This window comes from Coregonus lavaretus, assembly GCF_964263955.1.
Source record: "Coregonus lavaretus genome assembly, chromosome: 26".
Lineage (NCBI taxonomy): Eukaryota > Metazoa > Chordata > Actinopteri > Salmoniformes > Salmonidae > Coregonus > Coregonus lavaretus.
In genome coordinates, this window is record NC_140013.1 from 13970714 (window position 1) to 13995133 (window position 24420).

The following is a 24420-nucleotide window of genomic DNA, read 5'->3' on the forward strand; positions in this document are numbered from 1 at the left end:
ATGGGGGAGTGGACCATCCTAGAGCGCCTCCTGGAGGCTGCTGTCCAGCAGCATTCCACCATGATCGGAAGGTAAGCAGCATACTGATATCTAGACCAGGGGTATTCAAAACTGAGCCTGCAGGTCCGGAGTACTGCTGGTTCTGTTCTACCTGATAATTCATTGCACCCACCTGGTGTACCAGGTCATAATCAGTCCCTGGTTAGAGGGAAATAATTAAAATCAGCAGTGAAACTGACTTCAAAGTCCAGATTGGAATTTTCTTGATCTAGAGGTTAAATTAAATTACATTCAAAAGCTTTACTGTACCATTCACTTTGTCTTTGGTTTCCATTCCGAAGGCTCAATCACAAACACAATGGCCATAACATTAAAATTAAGAAATTAAAAAATACGACATACATTACCATTTTAAAAGGGCAGATTGTTAATAAATGTCTCTGGTGTTGGCTGCAAAGGGCACTCTATCCGCCATTGGTTTTGATGGGGATCATTCGAATATACTGTAGGCTAGGTATTGGATAGGGGGCTTATTGCAAGGATATTATCATCTGTATGGTCAGTTTGAGGCTCTCAATGGACCTTCCCCTCTGTGTGTCATCTCTATGTGTTGCAAATATGGTCTGATTGAGTCTGTGGCTTCCTGTCCAAAGTGGCTGATCAGAAGCTGAGAGGCTTTGTTTTAATCCTGTGGACAAAGTGATGGGATGATGGAGGGAGGGGGGAAAACGAGGGAGAGGAGAGATGCCATTGGTTCAAGGGGCTTCAGCTGTCAGAGTTTAGAACAGCACGAGGATGCAGAGACCTCATTTGACTTTCACCCAGTTCATTCCCTCTCACTCTCTCTTCTCTCACTCTCTCTTCTCTCACTCTCTCTCTCTCTCTCTCTCTCTCTCTCTCTCTCTCTCTCTCTCTCTCTCTCTCTCTCTCTCTCTCTCTCTCTCTCTCTCACTCTCTCTCCCTTGCTCTCTCTCACAGCTTCTCACACTTTCCCTTTCTCTCTTACTCTTTGATAGCGTGTCATGTTCTATGTGTAGTAAGCATCAGAGAACTTGTTTTCTCAGAGCTGCATGCAGCAGAAAGTGGTCTCCTTTGCTATGGTGTCTAGTCTTCTGGGAAGTCACTACCGAATGCTATAGGGTTGATTTTGTCCTCATTATGGGCAGTGTGGTCACTGGTCCTCCCTGACATCTGCATAAAGATAAATGAATGCTCCAAGACTGCTGTAGAAAGTGTGCTCATTTGGCTTTGTGTGCGTCCCAAATGACACCCTATTCCCTATACACTGACTATACCAAACATTAGGAACACCTTCCTAATATTGAGTTGCACCCGCCCCTTTTGCCCTTAGAACAGCCTCAATTCGTAGGGGCATGGACTGCTGACCCATGTTGACTCCAATGCTTCCCACAGTTGTGTCAAGTTGGCTGGATGTCCTTTGGGTGGTGGACCATTCTTGATACACACGGACAACTGTTGAGCGTGAAAAACCCAGCAGCGTTGCAGTTCTTCACACAAACCACTGCGCCTGGCACCTACTACCATACCTCGTTCAATGGCACTTAAATATTTTATCTTGCCCATTTACCCTCTGAATGGCACACATATACAATCCATGTCTCAATTGTCTCAAAGCTTAAAAATCTTTCTTTAACATGCCCCCTCCCCTTCATCTACACTGATTGAAGTGGATTTAACAAGTGACATCAATAAGGGATCATAGCTTTCGCCTATGAGCAGGTGTTCCTAATGTTTTATACACTCAGTGCACTACTTTTGAACATGGTCATAAGTAGTATCCTATAAAGGGAATAGGGTGTCATTTGGGACGTACATTTTGTTACTCAGTAAAGAGAAATCTCATTCATATCTAGATTTTGAGTTATTATATCATTATATTAAATATGTTTTGAATTATATCACAAATGAATTGTGAGGTTCTTATGTCATTGGTTGTCCTAATGCAGTGGAGGCTTAAAAGTGCAACTGCAGCTCAGCGAAGTACAAAAGAGCTGTCAGTGTCAGTCAATGTTGAAGTTTTCTCATCACAAAACCATGTCTTGCCAAATCCACTGTAAGCCTAGAGAGAGAGCGAGAGAGAGAGAGAGCGAGAGAGAGAGAGAGAGAGAGAGAAAGAGAGAGAGATTAAAACCAACATCCAATATCTACTGTAGGCTACCTCATAACACAGTACTGGGCCCTATAGCTAGTTGTCCATAATTTGTCATACAAGATTAGATACTTTGAGTGTATAAATTACATTATATCAACTATTCAGCACATTGGGTGATACATTATTTGAAGGGTACCTACATAAGGACTTCATAACACATTCATAACCCATACATAACACTATCATAATCAGTGTCCATCGTTATATATATATGAATATTCCTCCAGGACTAGCACTATAGCGTAGTGCCAAAGCTGCCTGACCCCTGGCTTCCCCAGATGTGTGCTTCCATTAGGAGACAGACCAGTCAGCCTGTATCCGGTAGCAGTAGTGGTGCTATGAATGATCACACTGATCATCTCAATTAGTCACCCATGCTAGAAGGAGTGAGAGCAAAGTGTTATTCACACTCTAACAGACAGAGGCAGGCACCATCGCTTCAGTCTGCAGAGGCTGGTTACAGTCATAGAAATAGAATTACTAGAACGGTAATCCCCTATTCAAGTAATTGTTCTGATTTCCCCATTCTAGTGTCTGTTCTAGTAGTTCTATTTCTATGGTTACAGTACCAGTGTAAGAACTGTCCTCTTGCTCTCTCTCTCTCTCTCTCTGACAATGGTGTTAAAGGGTAAGATGGTAATATGACCATGAGCAAGAGGGGGTATTAGAGTTAGAGTTAAAGCAATTGTCTGCACTGTTTCGTAGCTGACTCATTTAGTCATGTTTGCTTTTCATCCATTGTTACACTCTTAGAAAGAAAAGGTGCTATCTAGAACCTAAAATAGTTAATCGCTTGTCTCCATAGGATAACCCTTTGAAGAACCCTTTTTGGTTCCAGGTAGAACCCTTTTGGGTTCCATATAGAACCCTTTCCACAGAGAGTTCTACTTGGAACCCAAAAGGGTTCTACCTAGAACCAAAAAAGGGTTCTCATATAGGGACAACTGAAAAACCCTTTGGAACCCTTTTTTCTAAGATTGTAATGTAAGTGGCTGGCATGTTAGCTGGCAATTAACTTCACTATTGTTCAGCCGCGGTAGAGAGTGATGGCTCTCCATGAAATGACATCCAACCTTGGCATCATCGCTGTTTAGAAACATTGTGGAAACTGGAAATCCCCCTGAGCACAAGCCTCTGATTGGTCCTTCTACTGTGGTTTGGGGATCCTCATTGGTCACTGTCTGAAGATGCAAGGAAATAAGGAAGGAAGCATCATGGCTCCCTTATCCCCCCTGGTGATGCCACAGTGCATTCCCTCTGGGCGACACCAAAATAAACTGGCTGCTTTTCAACATGAATCACATGAATCGCATTAGCATTAACAAACACGCAGATGTGTTTGTGTACATTTGCAGGAGAGATGCCGTGTGTGTGTGTGTGTGTGTGTGTGTGTGTGTGTGTGTGTGCGTATGATTTATCAGACGTCGCCCACTTGTAAATAGAATTCCTGGCTGAGATCAGATAGTGGCTTCCTTCCATTGAAATGCAGGCTGGAGAGGGAGAGAGCATGACTGAACACTGGTCACATACCAGGGTTCCTATTGGAAGCAACACTGATCCCCATTGTTGGAAGGAAGCGCCTCAACACAGGCAGAGATCATAATGTCTTGGCTATAACCCAGCTTCATGACTGATGAGAGCTATGGACAGTGGGTGGAAAAACATTGTAGACATGGGTAGTAGGAGTTGGTAAAACTTCTTGTTTTGAGTTAGATACAATTATTATTAAAACAATTAGATTAACTTATTATTTTGTGTTGGGTTAGACTTGGATAGAGGAGTAGGAAATGGAACGTGTGAGGGAACCCATGCTACAGTCAGCTTAAACCTGTTGGAAACCATGTGGTTGGACACCAATTAGTATGATATTCTAACCTGATGGATTTGTTGTAGTTACTTACTAATCATCGTAGCGCTGAAGCAACCAGCCCAAACTATGGCTTCCAGAAACAGGGTCTACCAAACTTACCATAGGTAGAGGAGCTAGCCTACAAGGCATGGCATTCTCTGTGCCTTGCCTCAGGGTAATGTCATTGTGTATTAGAGATAGCATAATATATTACACACTGTGTTGTTTTGCTGCATGGGCAGCTTTGGGTTAGAAGGGCAGCATATGTGTGTGAGCAAAGGATTGGGGGTCTTTGTTGCTATATGAATGTTATGTGTGTTTGTGTCAGTGTGCACATGGCTGTATGTGTATGTTTTCTATGTGTGTGCACCATGCTCTCTCCCTGTACTGTCCCTCAGCATGGTTTCTCAGTAGGCTCTCTGAAATCAAATGCATCTGTGTCACTGATGAGGAAGGGGAATAGAACTAGACCCCCTGTGCTCCAAACATGCACAAACATATCTACAGTGGATAGTAGACATGAATCAGTGTATAAACACACAAACACATAGCCTATACCAAAGTACAGGTCATCCACACACATTTGAGTGGAGTAATTTAAACATAATTTTTTGAGTTGGATAAACTGATTGATTGGAATTAGATTCACGTATTATTTTGAGTTGGATAAAAATATGATTTTCTCTTTGCTGGAGTATGGCTCCATGTAGCTCCGACTCATTTTAACCAATTATCATTTTGTTCAATCAGTGTAAGGGCTTCCACTGGTTTGTGCCTGTTCAGCTCTGGTGAGAGTATTGGAGTCAGGGAGCTGTGAGGTAATGGCTATTTAGGGTGAGAGAGCACTGAGAGAGCACATCAGTGTGCGTGTGTGTGTGTGCGTGTTTGTGTGTGAATAATAGTCCATGATGAGAATGCTCTGTGGTGGTATTGGAGGGCCCATATCTTGCAGAGTCCCCCACAGGTCTATTTATTACCGTCCTCATTTCAGATACATTGGCCCCTAGAGTGTTTACAGTCGCTTCTTCCCCTTACAGCAGGGGTAGGCAACTAGATCGGAGCGAATGGTCGGAGGGCTGGAAAATAATTAGAAAGATTTGTACACTGCAAATTGACCACAACTAAGCCCAAAAGAGATTGTATTTGAAAATAACAATTATTATATACCTTGATTTCATTGAGACACGATCACATATGTCTCTTTTTTATTTGTGGGAATACTTGGGAACAGACTTCCTAAATTACATATTTTTTTAGCTGAATTCCTGGTGATTTCACATTCTTTTTTTAACCAAAAACTACACTGAACAAAAACATAAACGCAACATGCAACAATTTCAAAGATTTTACTGTTCATTTTACTGAGTTACAGTTCATATAAGGAAATCAGTCAATTTAAATGAATTCATTAGGCCCTAATCTATGGATTTCACATGACTGGGAATACAGATATGCATCTGTTGGTCACAGAAAACTAGTCAGTATCTGGTGTGACCACCATTTGCCTCATGCAGCGCGATACATCTCCTTCCCATAGAGTTGATCAGGCTTTTGATTGTGGCCTGTGGAATGTTGTCCCACTCCTCTTCAATGGCTGTGCAAAGTTGCTGGATATTGGCAGGAACTGTCTTACACGTTGATCCAGAGCATCCCAAACATGCTCAATGGGTGACATGTCTGGTGAGTATGCAGGCCATGGAAGAACTGGGACATTTTCAGCTTCCAGGAATCGTGTACAGATCCTTGTGACATGTGGCTGTGCATTATCATGCTGAAATATGAAGTGATGGCGGCGGATGAATGGCACGACAATGGGCCTCAGGATCTCATCACGGTATCTATGTGCGTTCAAATTGCCATAGATAGGGGAGATAACTATTGTAAAATACATTGTGTCCGTAAAATGTATATAGTATGTATAAGTTGGAAGTAGAAGCCTAAGTCTTTTGTCCATTCGTTTCCTCCAATTAGGGGAGGGGTGGTAGGGTTAGGGGAACATAATAAAGGAAAATATATTTAAAAATAAAGACGTTTGGACACACCTACTCATTCAGGGGTTTTTCTTTATTTTTACTATTTTCTACATTGTAGAATAATAGTGTAAACATTAAATTGATGAAATAACACGTTTGGAATCATGTAGTTACTAAAAAAGTGTTAAACAAATACAAATATATTTTAGATTTTAGATTCTTCAAAGTAGCCACCCTTTGCCTTGATGACAGCTTTGCACACTTTTGGCATTCTCTCAACCAGCTTCACCTGGAATGCTTTTACAACAGTCTTGAAGGAGTTCCCACATATGCTGAGCACTTGTTGGTTGCTTTTCTTTCACTCTGCTGTCCGACTCATCCCAAACCATCACATTTGAGTTGAGGTCGGGGATTGTGGAGGCCAGTTCATCTGATGCAGCACTCCATCACTCTCCTTCTTGGTCAAATAGCCCTTACACAGCCTGGAGGTGTGTTGGGTCATTGTCCTGTTGAAAAAGAAATGATAGTCCCACTAAGCACAAATCAGATGGGATGGCGACACCGAGCACGCAGATGAGCTTCCCTGAGACGATTTGTGCAGAAATTCTTTGGTTGTGCAAACCCACAGTTTCATCAGCTGTCCGGGTGGCTGGTCTCAGACGATCCCGCAGGTGAAGAAGCCGGATGTGGAGGTCCTGGGCTGTTGTGGTTACATGTGGTCTGCAGTTCTGAGGCCGGTTGGACGTACTGCCAAATTCTCTAAAAAGGCATTGGAGGCGGCTTATGGTAGAGAAATGAACATTCAATTATCTGGCAAAAGCTCTGGTGGACATTCCTGCAGTCAGCATGCCAATTGCACGCTCCAAAACTTGAGACATCTGTATCATTGTGTTGTGTGACAAAACTGCACATTTTAAAGTGGCCTTTTATTATCCCTAACACAAGGTGCACCTGTGTAATAATCATGCTGTTTAATCAGCTTCTCAATATACCATACCTGTCAGGTGGATGGATTATATTGGCAAAGGAGAAATGCTCACTAACAGGGATGTAAACACATTTGTGCACAAAATTTGAGAGAAATAAACTCATGGAAAAGTTTTGGGATCTTTTATTTCAGCTCATGAAACATGGGACCAACACTTTACATGTTGCGTTTATATTTTTGTTCAGTATAAAATCCACCCCCCAAAAACCGTAGGGGGATCAACATTTTTTAAACTTGCGGGACGGTTTTGGCCTGCGGGCCACCTGTTGCAGACCCCTGCCCTACAGCCAATAAAGGCATTTATCAACATGCACCACTGTGTGTTCAAATATATGCACAAATGCATTTCGATGCAAATATATTCTCGCTTCCTTTATTCTCCTCTCCACTGGATGTCTCTTTCTTGTTTTTCCAATTTTCTGTACTCATTCACTATCTCCCACCCATCTCTCTTTTCTGTACTTATTCACTATCTCCCACCCATCTCTCTTTTCTGTACTCATTCACTATCTCCCACCCATCTCTCTTTTCTGTACTCATTCACTATCTCCCACCCATCTCTCTTTTCTGTACTCAGTGAGAGAGAGCAAGAGAGAGGGAGAGAAAGTGAAAGAGATGGATAGAGAAAAAGAGTGGAAAAAGAGGGTTAGAAAGATTACTCAGGCCGAGAGAGGAGAGATCAGTGACTCTGGCCGTTGAGAGAATGGGCTGTTAATGAGGGTTCAGTCCATGAATCAGCGCTTATAAATGTTATAAACCGTAAGACAGACCATAAATGACCATAAGACTCACAGGGAGAGAATAGAATAGACACAGTGTCCCAGACCACTCTTAGGCCACTCTTAATTATTATCTTATACTCTTAATCCATGTCAACACCTCAAACAGCCATGGAGCCATAGATTCAGCCTTCTCAAAGAGCCATACCATGGTTTGTCAAATACACTGCTCAAAAAAAATAAAGGGAACACTAAAATAACACATCCTAGATCTGAATGAATGAAATAATCTTATTAAATACTTTTTTCTTTACATAGTTGAATGTGCTGACAACAAAATCACACAAAAATTATCAATGGAAATCAAATGTATCAACCCATGGAGGTCTGGATTTGGAGTCACACTCAAAATTAAAGTGGAAAACCACACTACAGGCTGATCCAACTTTGATGTAATGTCCTTAAAACAAGTCATCGTATAGGCCTCACACTAGTGTTGGGCTCTCAACAATGGAACAATGAGCTTTCATTATCTTACTTAGCAAGAAGCATATGAAAGGTTGTATCAGTTTGTTAGGAGCCTTTTCCCTTTGTTCTAAGCTTCCATAGACTCATAATGAGATCCACTGACTGTACAAAGGCACCAGAGCTCTCACTCTATCTGTGAGAGTAAGATGGATGAAGTGTCTGTGGGTATTGATTTGCATCTAGTGCAGATCATATCTATCCCATACATATCTGATGCATTGTCTTATACTGCCTCTCTCAATGCTTTTCTACAGTGACTTCTGGTGCTGAACTCATTTTCATAAGGTCTCCCCCTCTTTCTCTCTGTCTCTCCCTCTCTCTCTCTCTCTCTCTCTCTCTCTCTCTCTCTCTCTCTCTCTCTCTCTCTCTCTCTCTCTCTCTCTCTCTCTCTCTCTCTCTCTCTCTCTCTCTCTCTCTCTCTCTCTCTCTCTCGCTCATTCGCTGAACAGATAGAACTAGAAGGCCTTGAGAGGGAGGGAGGGACTGAGACAACCTGCATCATATCATTCTGCTGCAATGTTTGGGCTATAAGCATGATGAGGGCATGGGGAGATATGGCATTGGTGTGTGTGTGTGTGTGTGTGTGTGTGTGTGTGTGTGTGTGTGTGTGTGTGTGTGTGTGTGTGTGTGTGTGTGTGTGTGTGTGTGTGTGTGTGTGTGTGTGTGTGTGTGTGTGTGTGTTTGTCCACTGTGTCCAACGTTGTCCCTCAGGGCTGGCAGCAGCAGCTGCTGTGTGTGGTTGAGTAAAAGTGATAGAAGCTGATGAGAGAGCCAGACACACACACACACATACACAAATACATACTTAATCACGCACACACACAACAGTGAAACACCTTACACAAACCAATAAGGGACATGCGTCACGCTCCCTCCGACACAGATAGACAAACATAAACAGACACTTCTGAAACAGATCCTCGTCTGACTCACAAGTTCATCCCCCAACACACATACACACACACACACACACACACACACACACATTCTCATACAGCCAGATGGCTGGCCAAACATTCAAACACAAGGGTAAGCAAATTGCAGTGTGGATGCTATATTTACTCTTACACTCTCAGGCAAATGTTTACACTGCCAAAACTGAGTAAGCCACACACTGTAAGCAGACAAATATGAATAACCGCATGCTAAATGTGAATTCACACTCCACCTAACACATGTTATCACATTCACTTATCTCTCCATTAACTATTGTGTTACAAACATTTGGAACATGTATGGTTTGTGAATGTTGGTTAAGGGCTGTAAGTAAGCATTTCACTGTAATGTCTGCACCTGTTGTATTCAGCGCATGTGACCAATAAAATTTGATTTGATTTGATTTGATTTGTATTGTACATGCACACGCAAATGTGCACACACGCACGCACACACACACGCACGCACACACGCACGCACGCACACACACGCACACACAAATGCACACACACACACACACACACACAGACACTAAGAGAGAGCAGTGGTTTCATGTGTCTGATCTCCTTAGGCCTCAGATGGGGATTATAGATAGATCAGAGCATCACACCTTAGTGAAAGCTGATGCTGATAAAGGATACAATCACTCTAGAGAATACTGTGGTGGAGGGGATTGGTTTTGCACAGCAACACTAACACAAACATAAATACATATCCTCCCCCACACACAAACACACGCACACATTCCAACCTATAAACAGGTAAACACACAAGCATTAAAACACACAACCTTCACCCAAAATGTAGACGTTCATCACACTCAAATGCACAACTAGCTATTTGTTATTTTTTACATTGATTCACTAACTGTACACATCAATCGTGATGTGAAATGTCTCGTGAATCAGACGTCTGGGGTCCTTGCATACTTCTCTGTACTGTAAATGTTTAGAATAGATTTAGAATACTTCTCTGTACTGTACATGTTTAGATTAGATGTAGAATACTTATCTGTACTGTACATGTTTAGAATAGATTTAGAATACTTCTCTGTACTGTACATGTTTAGAATAGATTTAGAATACTTCTCTGTACTGTACATGTTTAGAATATATTTAGAATACTTCTCTGTACTGTACATGTTTAGAATAGATTTAGAATACTTCTCTGTACTGCACATGTTTAGAATATATTTAGAATACTTCTCTGTACTGTACATGTTTAGAATAGATTTAGAATACTTCTCTGTACTATACATGTTTAGAATAGATTTAGAGGAGTGATAGAGGAGTGTGTGCTAACCATGCGTGGCTGGGAGTCTGTGGAGAATGCTTCCAGCATGTGTGACTGAGAGTGATTTGGGTTTTGGCCTTGGCAGGGGCCACACTCGCAGGCCCTGGATTGTCCAAAACAGCAGATTAAATGTGGATTACAGCCTTGCTCCCATCCCGATCTCTGACTGCTGCTCTCTTCCCAGGTCACACCTCATGACCTTTCCAAACCCAGCGCTCTACTCTGATGGCTGTGTTGCCATGATGATACTAGCCCTATAGCCCACCTATACTGTTATCAGTTGATTACTGCGGTGTCACGCTCTGGCTCCGGGACTTTGTATGTTGAGCCAGGGTGTGTTCGTTTCGTTGTGTTCTGTTTGGTTGGGTTGTCTATGTGGTTGTTTTTCCTTGTTTGTATTGAGTGACTCCCAATCAGAGGTAACGAGTGTCAGCTGTTGGCTCGTTAGCTCTGATTGGGAGCCATATTTAAACTGTGTGTTTTCACCTTGTGTTTGTGGGTTTTTGTTCCGTGTTCAGTCAGTGTTACTGTGGACTTCTCGATCGTGTTTTGTTTTGTATTTTGTGCTTTATCTATTAAAGTCATATTCATTTCACACGCTGCGCCTTGGTCTACTCCTTCTCGTCAAGACGATCGTGACAGAAAAACCCACCAAAAAAGGACCAAGCAGCGTGTCCAGGAGCAAGGAGACTGGACATGGGAGGAAGCGCCGGGTAAGGAGATAGAGAGGCTGGCGATGGCCCAGGTGGGCAAATCGTGGTCCTGGGAGGACATGCTCGGGGGCAAGGGACCTTGGGGTAGGATCAAGGCCCTGGCGAGAGAGGAGCAACGGCGTCAGCAGGGCCATCGTCGGAAGGACGAGAGGCAACCCCAAGAAATTTTTTGGGGGGGGCACATGGCTTGGGCGGCTGGGCAGCAGGAGGCTGCCACAGGGCAATTTGGAGAGGAGGCCACCGGGTTTTGGGGGCCAGAAGGCAGGTTGGCGAGGCCGGGATGGAGAGCGGAACCAACTTCCCGTACTCAGGCATGGCAGCATGGGACGGGGCAGGTTCCGCGGTATGCGGAGCAGCGTACGGTGCCACGAGTGGTCCGGCACAGTCCTGTACGTCCTGTGCGAGCACCCCGCACGTGTCGTGCGAAGGGGGGTATGCAGCCAGGACGGAGTGTGCCGGCTCAACGCTCGTGGTCTCCTGTGCCTCTCCGCGGTCCCGGATATCCTGCTCCAGTATCACGGGCTGTCATGTCGGTACGGGTACACAGCCCTGTACGTCCTGTGCGGATGCCTCACACAGAGTGTGTGAAGGTAGGCATTCAGCCGGGACGGGTTGTGGCCGCTCTTCATTCCAGGTCTCCTATCCGTCTCCACAGTCCGGTGAGGCCTGTCCCTGCTCCACGCACTAAGTTAATGGTGCGCGTCGCCAGCCCAGCCCGGCCTATCCCTGCTCCACGCACCAAGCCTACGGGGTGCGTTGCCAGCCCAGCCCGGCCTGTCCCTGCTCTACGCACAAAGCCTACGGTGTGCGTCGCCAGCCCAGCCCGGCCTGTTCCTGCTCTACGCACAAAGCCTACGGTGTGCGTTGCCAGCCCAGCCCGGCCTGTCCCTGCTCTACGCACAAAGCCTACGGTGTGCGTCGCCAGCCCAGCCCGGCCTGTTCCTGCTCCACGCACAAGGCCTACGGTGTGCGTCGCCAGCCCAGCCCGGCCTGTTCCTGCTCCACGCACAGAGCCTACGGTGTGCGTCGCCAGCCCAGCCCGGCCTGTTCCTGCTCCACGCACAGAGCCTACGGTGTGCGTCGCCAGCCCAGCCCGGCCTGTTCCTGCTACTCGCACCAAGCCAAGGGTGCGAGTCGTCAGCCTGGTCCAGCCTGTTCCTGCTCCACGCACAGAGCCTACGGTGTGCGTCGCCAGCCCAGCCCGGCCTGTTCCTGCTACTCGCACCAAGCCAAGGGTGCGAGTCGTCAGCCTGGTCCAGCCTGTTCCTGCTACTCGCACCAAGCCAAGGGTGCGAGTCGTCAGCCTGGTCCAGCCCGTTCCTGCTACTCGCACCAAGCCAAGGGTGCGAGTCGTCAGCCTGGTTCAGCCCGTTCCTGCTACTCGCACCAAGCCAGGGGTACGAGTCGTCGGCCTGGTCCAGCCCGTTCCTGCTACTCGCACCAAGCCAAGGGTACGAGTCGTCAGCCTGGTTCAGCTCGTCCCTGCTACTCACACCAAGCCAAGGGTGCGAGCCGTCAGCCTGATCCAGCCCATTCCTGCTACTCGCACCAAGCCAGGGATGCGAGTCGTCAGCCTGGTGAGGCCCGTTCCGAATCCACGCATCAAGCCTAGGGTGCGTATCGTCGGCCAGGTCCGGTCCATTCCTGCCTCACGCGCCAATCCAGGGGTGCGCGTCGTCAGTCCAGATCCTACCAGCTGGGTCAGATCGGACCGGGGGCGCTACGGGGGGGATTGAAGAAGGGTGGTGGTCAAGCCCGGAGCCGGAGCCGCCTCCGAGGAGTAATGCCCACCCAGCCCTCCCCTGTTTGGGGTTTTTGAGGCGCGGTCGCAGTCCGCGCCTTTAGGGGGGGGTACTGTCACGCTCTGGCTCCGGGACTTTGTATGTTGAGCCAGGGTGTGTTCGTTTCGTTGGGTTCTGTTTGGTTGGGTTGTCTATGTGGTTGTTTTTCCTTGTTTGTATTGAGTGACTCCCAATCAGAGGTAACGAGTGTCAGCTGTTGGCTCGTTAGCTCTGATTGGGAGCCATATTTAAACTGTGTGTTTTCACCTTGTGTTTGTGGGTTTTTGTTCCGTGTTCAGTCAGTGTTACTGTGGACTTCTCGATCGTGTTTTGTTTTGTATTTTGTGCTTTATCTATTAAAGTCATGTTCATTTCACACGCTGCGCCTTGGTCTACTCCTTCTCGTCAAGACGATCGTGACATGCGGAGTGGAGGTCTCTGTGGCACTGTACAGGACTGCTGTGACACTGTGAGTGTACTTGGAGCTACTCATGTGGTAAATAGGGATTAATCACTGCTGTGCTGTGTGTATTTAAATCACCAGTGAAAAATGCAGCTCAAATCACACAGTGTTCTAGTGTGTGTCCACCGAGAGAGGACACCAGTGTGCCATGACCCCAGTCTGTCTCTCAGTACTGATCAGCTGCACTGGGATATTGAGGAGGAGATTGTGGATATTGTGTGTGTGTGTGAGGGGGGTGCACGTTGTAGGACTTGATGAGAAGTGGATGAGGATGAGTGGGTACTGTCTCAGGTCAGAGGTTGACGAATGAGATTTACATCCCTACGGCTTAGACTTTAGACCTATAGACGCACAAAAAACACAGACACTGATCATTCCCTTCTCCACGCACAAATACAGTATTTGCTCTATATCTCTCTCAAACACACCAAACCACACCAAAACCCACAGCCAGTGACACTCACACACACACATACACACACACTGAGCAGTGTGTACTGGCTCTGCCACAGAGGGTGTGTTCCGGTCTTGAGGTCTATCCTGGACCTCCTCCATCTCTGTCACATTCCAGTCAGTGACAGAAGGAGCAGTGGGGCCGCACTCCCCTGCCAACAGAGTGCCATCCACACACACACACACACACACACACACACACACACACACACACACATAAACACAAACACACACACGCAAACAGACACGCAAACAGATACGCGAACACACTCACACACAGCTGTTGCCGAACTTTACAAAGCCGATTGTGTCTGTACTGTCTGACATTCCTGTGTTCCTCCTGTGCTCTCTAAAGTGGATGGATTTATATTGGACAGCCTGGTAATAATGATTTCAGGCTCCATCTCAGGCTGAACACTATATCACTACTGTCTAAATATATTTGCATCATGTATTTTGCGTGTATGCTTGACTAGGTATGTGGCTGTATATTAATGTAAGTGTGTCTGTGTTGGTGGTGATGTTTTATATACAGTATGTGTGTGAGTGTGTCAGGATGTAGCGTATGTATGGTTGCGTGTGAGATGCTGTCATAACCTGGATTGAAGGTTGTAGCCCAAATCCTCTCTCTCTCTCTCTCTCTCTCTCTCTCTCTCTCTCTCTCTCTCTCTCTTTCTCTCTTTCTCTTTCTCTTTCTCTTTCTCTTTCTCTTTCTCTTTCTCTTTCTCTTTCTCTTTCTCTTTCTCTCTCTCGCTCTCTCTCCACTGTTTTAGTTCTCCTCCCTGTCTGGAGTCTCATCCTATTGGGATTAAGCTGTTGTCCTGATTGTGTGTGTGCATGCATGTGTGTAAGCATGTGTGTGTACGATTTCATATACTGTATGTTTGTGTGTGTGTGTGTGTGTGTGTGTGGACGTGTGTGTGTGTGTGGACATGTGTGAGCGGCAGAGGAAATAGGCTACATTCTCTGGGGAGAGTCGATACAGTATTGGCTAAACGACCAAGATTCTGACCTTACCCGAAGCAAGACGTAGCTGTGGGCTAGGTGCCAAATGGCCTGCTGCCAAGTCAACCAGGTCCTATTGATGATAAACCGTGGCAGCCAGACACAAGACAGGCATGAGGAAGCCAGGGAGATGCTTTAAAGAGAGAGTTAAAGGGATGAGGCCAGGTAAAGCCGCAGCAGAAGCCAGATGACAGGGAAAGAGGGAGCCCTTTAAGAGGATTACACGGCAGTTATCACATTGGGAACGTTTAAATCATGGGGCAAACAAGCCAGCTTTGACCCTTTACAGCTTCTTTTGTATGGATTGCTTTTTCAGCCATCACCTAATGAAAAGGACTTGAATACTTTCTAATAACATGACCTAGCCTATGCATTGGATAAGACAGATGGAATTCATACGCTTCTCTAGTGTCTGTTATATTAGTATATATCGGTCGTGTTCATGGTTATCAATAAGAGTCTCTCATAGATCATCCATGTCTGCAACATTCTATACAACAGGTTGTGAGAGATGTTCTCTCTCCTGGGTGTAGACTGATTGTTATCTGGCTTCCATCCACAGATGACAGCAGACAGTTCCAGCCTGCTTTGGTAGCATTGTTATTGCTGGTGTTTCTTCTCAGCTTGCTGGGTAGTCAAGCTGCCTTTCTTCACTACAGCTGGTCCTCAGCTCGAATCATGAGCACACCTCTCCCTTCCCATCTGTTGTTGCCATGGTAACTGACAGAGGAAGTTGGGTGCGAGGGGAGAGGAGGGGAGCGGGGATGTAGGGGGTTTGTGGGTAAAGGCACCAGGGAGCCCCCCTCCCTCCTCTCTTACCCCCTTTCCTCGATCAACATAAAATCTCCAGGGGTTACAGAAAGAAACACTGTAGAATCGGTAAGTCACACATAAGGAAGAGCGACATTCATGAACGTACAGTATAACAGGGGCTGTTCTTCCTCCATAACAACAACGGTACAGCAGCATCACTTCATATGGCATTTCTGTGGGGTTTTTAGCAAGCAAATAATGCAAGCTGCTCAGTTGTTTGTGTGCGGACAGTTGTGACAACGTTTCCCTCCGAGAAATAACTTATCATTTCACATGTTGGTGCACACTGATCACTGTAGATACAAATAGGACTTCAAACAAATAAACCTCCCCCTGGCTTTTGTCATCAACTGTTGAGAGAGAAACCATGATAAAATGAAAAGAAGCAGTTCGGGTTCTGGGCATAATGTTTTTACATAATCACTGGGCATTGTATGAAAACACAGACAGGGTATTAATTTAACAAACAAATACAGGCTGTTGAGGGGGGAGGACAGGAGGATAAGGGGAGGGGGGGGGGGCAAGGCCAGCAGAAACACACACAGATGGTTTAGGACATTTTTGTAAGATTCACAAAGGAGATTTCGTTTTAATGTTAAACAGGGTCTGCCGACAATGGTAGCAAAATTGCTTCTCCCCCCCAAAAATGTTGGTCTATATTTGTTTATTCTGTTGCAATGCCAGACAGAGATAGGGAGGGATGGAGGGAGGGAGAGAAAGAGAGGGGGGATAGGGAGGGAGGGAGGGAGGGAGGGAGGGAGGGAGGGAGGGAGGGAGGGAAAGAGGGGGGATAGGGAGAGAGATGGTAGGAGAGAAAGAGAGGGGGGATAGGGAGGGAGGGAGGGAGGGAGGGAGGGAGGGAGGGAGGGAGGGAAAGAGAGGGGGGATAGGGAGGGAGATGGTAGGAGGGAAAGAGAGGGGGGATAGGGAGGGAGGGAGGGAGGGAGGGAGGGAGGGAGGGAGGGAGGGAGGGAGGGAGGGAGGGAGGGAGGGAAGGAAAGAGAGGGAGGGAGGGAGGGAGGGAGGGAGGGAGGGAGGGAGGGAGGGAGGGAGGGAGGGAAAGAGAGGGGGGATAGGGAGGGAGATGGTAGGAGGGAAAGAGAGGGGGGATAGGGAGGGAGATGGTAGGAGCAGGAGCACAGGGAATGGAAAGACAGGGAGAAAAGACAGAAAGAGAGATAATGAAGGGAGAAGAGGAGAAGAAGCAGGTGGGGGCTGTGGGCACAGATAATCTAAAGCTATTCGAAGGCATTAAACAAACTACTAGGCCTAATGCAAGAATCCTCCATTGGCCCTGGTGCAGATGAAGGTTGTGGGTTTGCATGTTGAAGCCATTATATCATCCATTCTCCCTGATGAGATTTTGTTCACTCATCCTTTTTTTTGGACCACATTGGCAGGTTTTTTTTATTCAAGGAAAATCTCTACCTACTGCATTTCTGGGTGACTTTGTATCCCTGTCTGTAACTAATTCAATAGTAATTTGATGTTTTCCCTCTGTACCTAATAATTTTTCACAGCCTTTGACTGATCCAGTGCGCTAGCTGGTACAATGCTCTAGAACTGCTATAGTGAATACTGGGTCCTAAGCTCCGTAATGGAGTCACTACAAGGGCAAAAGCATAACATTTTTTTCCTCCCTACTGCATTTCCATCCGGCACACCAGATTACAGGTGGGCAGATTGGGAGCATGTATTAGAGTTTTTTCCTTTTCCTTTTTTCCGGGCATCATTTTCTACCTCTGTCTATAATGAGAGGTAGGCGAATGTGAATGTGAATAGCGGCTGATTTAGGGTCAGATTAAATATGCCCCCTGAAACCACAGCTGTGGCATGTGCAGTCCAGTAAAGCCGCTCTGATTGGTAGATTACCAATTCACCCACAGCAGCCAAACCGTATCCAACTATTTGGCAACTAAGGTGAGAATCCCATTTTCTTCTGTTGTCGTCACCACTTCATAAAAGTTCTCACAATATTGTTAATGAGTTCCAGGACTAATAGATTGGTATTGTCAGATGCAGGTGGGTGAATCTGTGCCCTGCGTGCTTGAAGTAATTAGGATGATTTATGACCTTAATACAAGTTCATTTTAAGTGTGAATCGCTCTGAACTCTTTGAGAGCTGCAGGCGACGCCGTCCTCTAGTGTTAAAATGCCTGCTGTGTTTGTCTGAAAAATGAATGAGACGAATGCTTTGAGTGAGAGTGTGTGAGTGCAACTGACAGTGAAAGAGGAGGATGCCTCTGAAGCCCACTCACAGAATGAAATTGTAGTGCTACACTATACAAAAGCAGCGCATACACTTGTATACAGTGCATTCGGAAAGTATTCAGACCCGTTGACATTAAATTAGTTCCTCATCAATCTACACACAATACCCCATAATGATAAAGCGAAAAAAGGTGTTTAGAAATTTTTGCAAATGTTATAAAAATAAAAACCAGAAATACCTTATTTATATAAGTATTCAGACCCTTTGCTTTGAGACTCGAAATTGAGCTCAGTTGATCCTGTTTCCATTGATCATCCTTGAGATGTTTCTACAATGTGATTGGAGTCCACCTGTGGTAAATTCAATTGATTGGACATGATTTGGAAAGGCACACAACTGTCTATATAAGGTCCCACAGTTGACAGTGCATTTCAGAGCAAAAACCAAGCCATGAGGTCGAGGGAATTGTCCGTAGAGCTCTGAGACAGGATTGTGTCGAGGCACAGATCTGGGGAAGGTTACCAAAAAATTTCTGCAGCATTGAAGGTCCCCAAGAACACAGTGGCCTCCATAATTCTTAAATGGAAGAAGTTTGGTACCACCAAGACTCTTCCTAGAGCTGGCCGCCCGGCCAAACTGAGCAATCGGGGGAGAAGGGCTTTGGTCAGGGAGGTGACTAAGAACCGATGGTCACACTGACAGAGCTCCAGAGTTCCTCTGTGGAGAACCTTCCAGAAGGACAACCATTTCTGCAGCACTCCACCAATCAGGCCTTTATGGTTGAGGGGCCAGACGGAAGCCACTCCTCAGTAAAAGGCACATGAAAGCCCGCTTGGAGTTTGCCAAAAGGCACCTAAAGGACTCAGACCATGAGAAACAAGATTCTCTGGTCTGATGAAACCAAGATTGAACTCTTTGGCCTGAACGCCAAGCGTCACGTCTGGAGGAAACCTAGCCATCCCTACGGTGAAGCATGGTGGTGGCAGCATCATGCTGTGGGGATGTTTTTCAGCGACAGGGACTGGGAGACCAAAGTACAGAAAGTACAGAGAGATCCTTGATGAAAACCTGCTCCAGAGCGCTCAGGACCTCAGACTGGGGCAAAGGTTCACCTTCCAACAGGACAACGACCCTAAGCACACAGCCAAGACAACGAAGGAGCCGCTTCACGACAAGTCTCTGAATATCCTTGAGTGGCCCAGCCAGAGCCCGGACTTGAACCTGTTCGAACATCTCTGGAGAGATCTGAAAATAGCTGTGCAGCGACGTTCCCCATCCAACCTGACAGAGCTTGAGAGAATCTGCAGAGAATTATAGGAGAAACTCCCCAAATACAGGTGTGCCAAGCTTGTAGCATTATACCCAAGAAGACTCGAGGCTGTAATCGCTGCCAAAAGTGCTTCAACAAAGTACTGAGTAAAGGGTCTGAAATGTGACATTCTTTTGTTTGTTTTATACATTTGCAAAAAAATCTAAAAACCAGTTTATGCTTTGTCATTATGGGGTATTGCGTGTAGATTGATGAGGGAAAAAATACAATTTAATCAATTTTAGAATAAGGCTGTAACGTAACAAAATGTGGAAAAAGTCAAGGGGTCTGAATACTTTCCGAATGCACTGTACATATGTATGCCCTCTCACAGGCTATAATAGTTATTTTCAGAATGAATATTCTCAACGTGTCACATTAAGCACACCACTGAAAAAACACAATTAATTGCTTAACACCACCACTACCACAGTAATCTCTCTTTCTCTCGCTCTCTTTCCCCTCTCTCTCTGTCACACACACAGAAATAGCACGTAAACCGCAAACAAGGTGCACAGTGTCATCGGTTGCTAAGGGGAGAGAGGAAAAATGGGAAGACAGAGATTGTGTGTTACAAAATTAATTAGAGCAAGATCCACTTTAGCAGGGACTGAGATGAGGGTTACAATGTTAAATGAGCCTGACGCTAAAATTAGACCATGAAGTAGAGAGTTGTGTCATGTCGCTGTTTTAAATGGCTGTTGCACTGGAGATAAAATGACTGGTAGTAGCATGGGAAAATATATTTCTGTAATAATTGTTCTTTCTCTAATATAGATATTGTGCTCAGCAGATGAATATGCTCTAGATGAATCCCTTTTTTCTACCTTATCTAAAGGAACAGTGACATCATGTCCTATCACTGCTCATCGTTCCCACAACTCCACATCTCTTATCCAAGTGATCTCTCTCTCTTGATCCTGCTGCGCCCGAATCTTCTTCAATCTCTTTAATCCAAAATGTTTTATTGGTCTTCTACTATCCTTTCTCTCTTCACCACTCCCTCCAGTTGTTAATTGCATCTAATATTTATCTTGTCTTCTCTCTCTCTCTCTCTCTCTCTCTCTCTCTCTCTCTCTCTCTCTCTCTCTCTCTCTCTCTCCGCGTCTCACTTTCTCTCTCTCTGACAGGATTCTTCTGACTGTGGTGGTGATCTTTCGGATCCTGATCGTGGCCATCGTTGGCGAGACGGTGTACGAGGACGAGCAAACCATGTTCATCTGCAACACCCTGCAGCCGGGCTGCAACCAGGCTTGCTACGACAAGGCCTTCCCCATCTCCCACATCCGCTACTGGGTCTTCCAGATCATTCTGGTTTGTACGCCCAGCCTGTGCTTCATCACCTACTCCGTGCACCAGTCCGCCAAGCAGCGTGACAGACGCTACTCCTTCCTCTACCCACTGCTGGAGCGTTCCGATTACGGGCAAAGCAGCACCAGGAAGCTTCGTAACATCAATGGCATCCTGGTGCACCACGGCGACGGTGGCGGGAAGGACGAGCATGACTGCATGGAGGTCAAGGAGATCCCCAACGTGCCGCGGGGGCTCACGCATGGCAAGAAGTCCAAGCAGCGCCAGCAGGAGGGCATCTCGCGCTTCTACATTATCCAGGTGGTGTTCCGTAACGCGCTGGAGATCGGCTTTCTGGTGGGACAGTACTTCCTATATGGCTTCAGCGTGCCGGGCATCTTCGAGTGCGACCGCTACCCCTGTGTGAAGGAGGTGGAGTGCTACGTGTCGCGGCCCACCGAGAAGACGGTCTTCCTGGTCTTCATGTTCGCCGTGAGCGGCATCTGCGTGCTGCTCAACCTGGCAGAGCTCAACCACCTGGGCTGGAAGAAGATCAAGGCAGCCATCCGGGGCGTGCAGGCCCGCCGGAAGTCCATCTGCGAGATCCGCAAGAAGGACATGTCCCACCTGTCGCAGCACCCCAACATGGGCAGGACCCAGTCCAGCGAGTCCGCCTACGTCTGATGGAGACAGGGCTATACGCTGGGTAAGTGCGGGGGCAGGGTAGGGAACGAGTAGGACGACCACTCCATTCCACTCTCTCTTTTTAGAGTTTTAATGGAAAGAGCAGAAGGAGCAAGGGAAGGTGAAAAAAGCTGCCACGGAATATTTGGTGCATTTCTTTTAACTATGAGACCAGCTTCACCTGTTCTTGTCATACATTGTCATGTGAATTATGTTTTTATTGGGACGTTCCCAAAGGACTGTGTGGGAGCCTTTGAGGAGAGGCATCTGGGTTTCCGTGCCAGGGGCGGTGGGGTTGAGAAGGGGACCGAGGGGGAGGCTATGTCATGGTGCTGTTCTGGCTTATGTTATCCATGATGAAGAGAGCAGGAGGGGTCATTAACAGAGAAAGAGCGGAAGAGCTGTCGCAACGATGATTGACTCTCCACAAGCAGCGTACAGGGAGTCGACTTTCTAGAATGATGTTCCTCTCAAGCTGGTCTCCAGGGATTACGATGACAGAGAGAGCCAGCGTTCGGGAGTCCTGGAGCTGGTGCCAGAAGAAACTGCTGTTTACGTTTTATTATTAACACAAACACCATGAAGGAATACTGAAAACATTTTTTCTCTACTTCTCCACTGCTGGCAGCTGCACTGTTAAGACTAGGGGTGGATGACAGTAATGTCTTCTTCTCCTCTTCCTCTGTAAACTTTAGAGAGGAACCCAAGGAGGCCACGCATAAACTATACCTCCACAGTCACAAACCGTTCCCCTTCACACCAACACCCCCACGCCGAGCTTCTCTCTCTAGCATTCCAATGTGTTGCGTGTGTTTGTGACTGACTGAAAGAAAGAGAAAAATAAAATGAGAGAGAGAAATAGGGAATGAGAGAGGGTAGAAGAGGAACCTTCTTCTTGCAATCTCGATGGAGAGGAACCAGATCATTTTATTACTAATTTAAACATTTACGATATCATTATTATGAGTTGATTTATTCTTTTTGTGACAAAGTTGGTACTATCCTTTGGATTTACTTATTGTTTGAAAGTTCCTGGATATTATTTAATCTTTTAGTTGAGAGAGTATATCAAAAATATATTTATTTGTCTTTATAGAGGGAGGGGAGGCAAAAAAAACATGGTTGGGATCATGGGGGTACCTCAAATGTTTAAATAGTCTGTCTTTTTTTTTTCATTTCAAAGTATTTTGTCTCCGATCGATGGAACTGAATTTGTGTCTGAGAGGAGGATCGCATGAGGTATTTGAAAAAGGCATGTTTACAAAGCAGTGTTTCAAGAATGAACAAAGTGTTATCATGAATTGTACTCTTGACAGAGAACATGTTAATCTACTGGTTTGTGCTGCATCTCTCTCATATGTGGTGATCAGCAGGCATGCTGATACGAAGGAAATACGAAGGAAAATAAGTATTGCACCATGATCCCTGAAGACAGGCGGGAGAGCAGCAGACAGAAAGGAACTTTCATTGGGAAAAGCTCTGTAGCATCAGCAATAAAAACCCAACACACTCACTCAACACCACTGAAGACAGGGTTCAGCTTTTCTGCAATAGTGGTACACTCTAAAAGGGACCCCACATTTACAGCACAATGCCCTTTGACCCCGCATTGAGGCCAGACACGGGAGGTGGAGGGGGGGTGTGCCCTTGTCGTGGATGTAGCAGTAGTAGTGTCCATGGCGATTACATAATAAGAAGGCCAAACATGACCAGCGAGGTGCTGTGCATCCCCATACTGTACACTGTGCCTCCTTTATGTGTGTGTGTGTGTGTGTGTGTGTGTGTGTGTGTGTGTGTGTGTGTATGCGTGTGTGTATGCGTGTGTGTGTATGCGTGTGTGTGTATGCGTGTGTGTATGCGTGTGTGTGTATGCGTGTGTGCTCCTTGGTTTATGTCCCGTCCAGAGAGAGAATCCTCATCAGTATGGTTCTGCTTGAGTGGAAATGCTTGGGCCGGCACATTCTCCTGGTGATCTACCCCAGGATCATATGGGAACCCTGTAATGGGGGTCACCTCAAGCACTACCCAGGAACACACAACCTGGAGTGTATAATGTACAGGCTCTATGAAACACTCTGTAGGGAGCAGGAGAGAGAAGAGGGAGAGGGAGAGGGGGGTAGACATTGACATCAACAGCATGTGTTCTTTTGGCACATGCATCTGGTACACTGTAAAACAGAGTAGACTGCTCAGGTTGGAGATGTTTGGGTTTACAGTGACACCGACTGGGCCCGGGCCCAACCAACTCCAGCCGAGACGGGAGGACAGGGAGGAACAGTCCCACCATACATTTCGCACCACTCGAAATGTAGATGACGCAAGCCAAGCCGAGAAAACAGACATGGGAGAGGAAATATGGCTGCCAGTACCAGTGGAACCTGGAAAGCCACAAAGCCTCTAGTTGCACATTTGTTTGAAAATAACAGGAAATGAACATTGCCCTAAACAGAACGACAGAACGCCATGACATCACTCAGACAGAGCCAAGGCCTCTAAAAACAAAGGCCTCGCTGGTCATTCAATTACAGAGAATTACAACCACGAGAGAACTGTTCAGAACTGTCCTCATGTAAAATGGATGACAAATTGTTCCTTTCCAGAGCATTGGGGCTCTATGAAATCAGCCTCTCTAGAGTTGTATCTCTATGTATGAGTTCAACTATCCAAGGTCCTCCTCTCTATCCTCACTGAGCACACTACTGATGTGGTGGCATAGTCTTACTGAGGTGTGACTGGTGAAGTGGCCAAAGAAGGCTCTTCATTCATTCAGTCTTGTCTGTGATTAACCCTGTGATACTAGTAGGTAATCTGAAGTATAGAATTAGTCAGCTTCTTCAGAGCTCGTTGAATGTCCATGGGATTGGTTATGGAGGAGCATGGTTCTTAGAAGACTGCCGAGAGGACGTACTAATAGAGGTTAAGGCCTTCTTTAAATGATCCTGGGCCCTTCTCTTTAAGAAAGGGCTTGGGAAGGTTGGTCTGAAGTGTAGTATAGGAGTGTGCATATACAGGACTCTCCAGTCCCAACGTGTCTCTCTCCTGCTCTCTGGCTGCTCACCACTGCTCTCCTGTCTGGTCTCATTGAGGGGTATACTGTATAACAGGGTTGGGATGAGGACACTTCCCAAAGTGAATACTTCCCAAAGTGAACACTTCACAGGGTTCCAGTGGTCCAATGCTCTCTCCACTTTATATGTGAAAATTATGCAATTTTATTTTCTTAATTTGTTTCCTTTTT

The 24420-nt window shown here is 46.1% G+C and overlaps 1 protein-coding gene across 1 annotated transcript; it reads left to right on the top strand.

Annotated features, from left to right (window-relative positions):
* LOC311101250 (gap junction delta-2 protein-like) lies at positions 1–21182 on the top strand (the record flags this gene model as incomplete). Its single annotated transcript, XM_084142366.1, has 2 exons — positions 1–71; positions 20339–21182. 2 exons carry the CDS (start codon positions 1–3, stop codon positions 21180–21182), a joined length of 915 nt encoding a protein of 304 aa, XP_083998492.1.
* Between the last annotated feature and the right edge of the window lie 3238 nt (positions 21183–24420).